Source organism: Citrus sinensis, chromosome 3 (genome assembly GCF_022201045.2).
Source record: "Citrus sinensis cultivar Valencia sweet orange chromosome 3, DVS_A1.0, whole genome shotgun sequence".
In the NCBI taxonomy this organism is placed as follows: Eukaryota; Viridiplantae; Streptophyta; class Magnoliopsida; order Sapindales; family Rutaceae; genus Citrus; species Citrus sinensis.
The window spans coordinates 28138771-28144413 of NC_068558.1; the positions used below are offsets into that span (position 1 = coordinate 28138771).

At 29.3% G+C, this 5643-nt stretch overlaps 1 protein-coding gene across 2 annotated transcripts; it reads right to left on the reverse strand.

Annotated features, from left to right (window-relative positions):
* Positions 1-311: 311 nt before the first annotated feature.
* LOC102607059 (2-oxoglutarate-Fe(II) type oxidoreductase hxnY-like) lies at positions 312-5228 on the reverse strand. 2 transcript variants are annotated; one of them, XM_052436385.1, is made up of 11 exons: positions 4992-5227; positions 4628-4823; positions 4303-4398; positions 4134-4185; positions 2577-2701; positions 2336-2436; positions 2160-2218; positions 1987-2043; positions 1369-1411; positions 1076-1155; positions 312-586 (listed from the first exon to the last, which is right to left on the reverse strand). In XM_052436385.1, the coding sequence occupies exons 1-11, from the start codon at positions 5097-5099 to the stop codon at positions 499-501; spliced, it is 1005 nt and encodes a 334-aa protein (XP_052292345.1). In that variant the 5' UTR covers positions 5100-5227; the 3' UTR covers positions 312-498. The 2 variants fall into 2 exon arrangements, with proteins under 2 accessions (XP_052292345.1, XP_052292346.1); XM_052436386.1 differs by lacking the exon at positions 1369-1411 and having other exon boundaries at positions 4992-5228.
* Positions 5229-5643: the final 415 nt, after the last annotated feature.

Here is a 5643-nt window from a genome sequence, read left to right on the forward strand (position 1 = left end):
CATAAACACACTGTAAAATTCTACATTAAAAAAGAGGATGAGAAAATTTAATTCTAATTGCAGTAGTCCGTTATCTTCGGAATGACTGATCTGAGTAAAAGAATGATGGTGAGATGATCATTATCATTTAAATTAAAGATAAGTTTATAAAAATTAATCACTTTTTATATATCATGTTTAAAAAAAATAATTTGTATCGTGGTCGTGGTATTTCTGTGTACTCTTACTTTTCATCAAAAGGGTACGAGCTACGAAGGAAACAAAAACTAATAATACTGATAAGCAAAGAAGAACGATAAATAACAAGAATGTTAAAAGCATCACTCATAAGGCGATTCCGAATTTCTGTAAAGATAGTTTTATTACATCACCTTATAGGTCTTCATTTCAATAAAAATGAAATTACAAGACACAAATTTAAGTAGGACATATGATTTTTCAGCTATTCTGATACAATTGATTCATCCAAATTAAAGTTTTTTAACTTTTTTGATTTACTTAAACAGCTTTGTTGTCTTTCACTGTATCAGCAGCAAGTTGCCTAAAGCGAGAAAGAATATAATCTCCGGTTTTGATTGTAGGGTATCTGAAAAAAAAAAGAAAGAAAAAGGTAGAAATTACATTAAATTAAATTAAATCCGATGATGAAAAATTGCATGGTTGTAACGACAAATACTTTTCAAATAAACAAATAGTATTTAAAAATAAATCTCAACCGATCCTCTTATGTAAAATATGGATTATAAAATAAGGGCTTGTAAAAGAAATGATATAAGAATTTGACCTGGGTCAATGAATTGAAATAGAAATAAGATTTGTAAGGTTAATTGAACTTGAAATCTTAACCTCTAATTTGTTAGTGAGTTAGTATTAAAAATAAATTAAGTCTTATTTGATATTGTAGTTGAATAACTATAACTTAAAATGTACAATATTAAAAATATTTAACAAGCACTTACTAATATAATTTAAAAACTATGTTTATTTATCTCACACCTGAAAAAAAAAATTAATAATATCGTTGTTACTTTTGTGAAAAGGCAACATAAAAGAGTACGGTGGGCTGATGACTTACTTGGGAGGATTGTCTTCGGACTTGCATGTTGGCAAGCACTCAATAACATAATCATGACTTGGGCATAGAAACAGTCCAGTCTGTACAATATAAAGGCACAGTAAATGAAAATTCTTGGAAGATTTAACTGATTGTACAAACTATACTAATTATAAACATAATACAGTACTAATGCAGTAAGGCCTAAGGAAATATTTCTGGTTCATGCAAAAATTAAAAATAAAGAGAGAAAATACATCTGAGCTATACAAATTATTTGAGTGTGCAGGCGATTGAGTGTTTATTAGTCTTACCGAGTATCTCTCTTTGCCGAATACAACTCTATGAAGTATGGACCTGTTATCAAATTTAAGAATTTGAAAAAAAAAAAGGCATAGGTAAATATATATAATATATTATTCTCATATGAAAATTTATGGTTTTATTCCTTCTAATGCTAATGGTTTTCTAAAGTATCATTTTAGTTAAGTTTTTTTTTTAGGGCTTTTTATAAGTTTTTAGCTGTTTCTTAGGTTAGCTCTTATGCAATGTCTTTTTTAAGGGGTAAGACTCAATTGGTTCACGATTATATACATTGATAATAGCAATAGAATTAGTGATGTTTTAAGTAAAATTTAAGGAAAAATAACTCTTAGATCCTTAATATTTCTCAATTTTATCAGTTAGGACTTTAATCGGGCTTAATAGTAAATATTTAACATACAAAACATTTCACCTTTTGACAAAGGCATCATATTAGGCTAACAGTATGTATGTACCGATAGTTATACAAAATTTTAAATTGACCTAAGAGTAAAATATTTAGATTTATCTACAATTTAATTTGTTTAAATTTTAGAGCTAGATTAAATTCAAATATCTGATCAAGCTCTTAAGAAATCTAGAATTCATCCGAGTAATTGAGGCATAACCTGAAAGCACCATTGCTGAGCATTTCCAACATGTCACCAACATTCACTATAAATGCTCTACAAAATCAATTTAATAAGAAAGGCAACGTCAAGAATCCAGTTTATACATGATTTGTTTGTTTTGAATATATAGGATATCAGAACAAAATGTACTTGAAACTTAATTAACTCACCCTTTGACAGGTGGTATGGCTTCCCATAGTTGAGGTTGAGCATTTTTCTCCCTGCAAATCTGCAATATTATTATATAATAAAAATTTTAGTAAAACAAATAAGATGATAATAGCTAATGATAAATGTAAGTAATATATATTTTAGTAGAATGATTGATTAATCGATGTTTTCTTACTTGAAGCCCCCATATTTCATCTGTTGCCAAGAGTGTAATAAAATTCAAGTCACAATGTGGTGGAGCTCCGACAATTTCCTTGGAAAAATCGGTACCCGGAACTAAATATACAAAAGCAAAAACATGCACATATAAAGAATATATATGGAATGTGATCAGATACACATATACACATACATACACAACAGTAAGAGAAATTTGAAATGAATCTTTTGTAATATTTAGTATTTTTAATAATTACCTCCGTAATGAAACATATTGGAGTAGCTTGCAGTTTTGTTGCCAAGTATTTCTGGTTGATCGAAGAAATCAACATTGAGATCAAGAGCATGGGCTATTATTCTCCCAATTGCTCTTCCAACATTTCTGAAAATATTAAAAATAACAGAAATAGTTATTAAAGTCTTTAAATTGTAACATTTTTCTAGTAATAAATAAATATAAATTCATCTAATCCCTTGCCCAAATATCGATCCAATTAGATTGTTTTGCTCGTTTCTAAGAGGTAAGGTCGTTACATTACCCTTCAATTAATTTGTAATATTTCTTTTTTTTAAATTTAATAAATAACTTAAGTTGTCGTCAATAGTATAACCTCTATAAATTAATACTCGATAAATTAATAACTTCTATTATATAATACTTTTCTGCAGCCCCAACTTAGGGCAAAAGATTAAATTAATAATTTCGATATATATTAACAACTTTGTGATCCTATTCGTATATAAATTAATAATTTACTAAAATTACAAATATAACCATTGTAATATTTCATTAAATAAAATATCACATCTATTGTTACTTATTTTACTCTATTTTTAATTTTTTATTGAAATTTAAATAAAATTTGATCTAATATTTTTTTTTTGGCTTATTTCTTCTAGAAGATCAAGGGTGAATTCTAAAACTGTTGGAATTTTGAGACTTTTTTGTTAATTTAATTTATATTTAATGGATTTATTCATTTTTAATTGATTGGATTGGTAAACAATAAATTTCTAGTTGGTTAAAATGTATTTTCATTGAATTATATATATACACACACTCTGTAAAGTAATAAATTATTAATTTATCGACTAATTAATAACTCTTTCAATTAATAGATTTTGCATGGTCCCGACATTATTAATTTATAGAAATTTTACTGTATACGTCTTTATTTTAAGCTTTGATGCAATATTCCTTTAAAACTTATTACCTTTTCCTCCAAATAATTTGTAATCTTTCTCCTTTTTTAATTAAAAAATATCTTGTGTCATCAATATATGCGTAAACCTTGTTGTGTGAGGGTATTATAGGTTCAAAATTAGTGAAGGGGCAAATGAGCAAGACCCGATGCAAAGCTTTTCAAGAAAACCTTGCCCTTGAAAGCCCAATCCCTACTGGGAACCGGGCCGGGCCAGACGCATGTTTTCAGTATTTTTAATAATTGGATTTTTTAATTTCTTTTAAAAGCTCTAAAACCAGAAAACTGAGGCCAAATTAATTTTATAGTGGGTCTAATAAATTTAAGAATTTGTGATTTTAAAATTAAGTTTAATTTTAAAAATCACTTTTAAAGATTGCAGGACGGAGCCGTCCCGAGAAGGAACTGAAAAATCAAGGCCTGGGTAGACCCTGGCCCGCCCTTTGGTATAGGGCCGGGCTCAAGTCCTAGTGGGATGGGCTGGCAGGGCCCAACTGTGTCCGGACCTTTTTTTTTTTTTTTTTTTTTTTCTCCCTGGTCAATCCTATTCGAAACAAACATGAATTTTAGACGACATTAAAAGTGTGAAAGCAATGGCTCATCAAAACTTACATCGTCTCTTCTTGATATCTCATCATGGTTTCTTTCCATCCAGGCAAAATATCTAATAATTATACAACGCAACTCACAAAATTTTAAAAAGTTGGGGAGATAGAAATATATATATTTAACAAATGCATTAATTTGAACGGTTGGAGGAAAAGTTATTATCTTGAATTACCTGCTGGAGGCCAAATATTCGGGCCATAGAAAAACTTTCCACAATTTGGATCATCTTTAGCTACATCAACACCAATATGATACGCCTCCCCAAAATCTTTGGGAAAAAAAAATTAAAAAAATAAATATAATAATCTGGACTTAATAACTAAGTTGATATTAATTACTTTGTGCAGACAGTTCGTTATAATTTTTTTTTTTCTAATTTCTATGAGTTTTGCCACACTTTAACATGTCTCCTTTCTTTAAAAAAAGAAAAAAAATTGATATTTATAAACTTAGACAAGAATGCCAAGTTAATATGACCAAAGGAAATTAATGCTAACCCTTTTGTTGAGTCTTATTATCAATAACTGCTTGAGCAGGTGGTCTGTAGCCTCGGAGACTTTGGTTCCAGAAAAGTTTCTTTTTTTCATCCATTGGCAGCGCAAAGAATTTTTTCATTTGGCCGAAAAACTCATTCATGAGCTCCTCGCTTAGTCCGTGATTTATTACGTAAAAAATTCCACTCTCCATGCACGCCTGAACCAAACAACATAAGCGAGCACATTTGGGAGCAAAACGATGATATTGTAAAATTGGAGGGGCTATCTCGAAAAAGGTATTTTTCATGTTAAATAACGCTAAAATTTTAATGAAGTGTATTAACAACATCAAAATGGCCCTATAGATATATAGTTGGGAGTTCACCTGTTTGAGTACAGCAGCAGATTGATGAATATCTGGGTTGGCGAGATCGATGCATTTAAGGTTGTACACTGGGATTTCTGATCCATTTACTGTTGAATGATCAGCCATTTTCTTTATATCTGTGATGAGCACTTCAGCTTCAAAAATTCTTTAAGGCTAACAATTTATGGAAGATAAAATTACAAGCTCCCAAGTGTGTGTATTTCAGTATTTAAACTACGTGAAGGCAACAATACTCCACTTACCACAGAGAAAAGAATAGAAAAGAAAAAGATAAAAAGGCAGCACTCAATAGCCTAACTAAAAAAAAGTTAATAGTATCATCCTGTCAACAAAAGGCAAACTTTTAAAAATAAATTAAATGTTATTGATTTGTAAGCAACCTTTAAAATTCAAATTAAATTAAATGTTGATTTTTAAGACACTTTTATCAGATTTCAATCCAGATATCTGTCTGTTACCCTGAATATGATAGTAAGAGCATATTAGAAAACAATATGTAATACTATCATGCCACTAGCCATATATTAAAGTATTTTTATTAGTTATCTATTGCAGTGCTATATTGACTCAAAAAAAGTTCACGACTACAATGAAGACACAGCACTATGTGGTGGCACTTGATTCCAGCAAAAGACAATTAATTAATCCA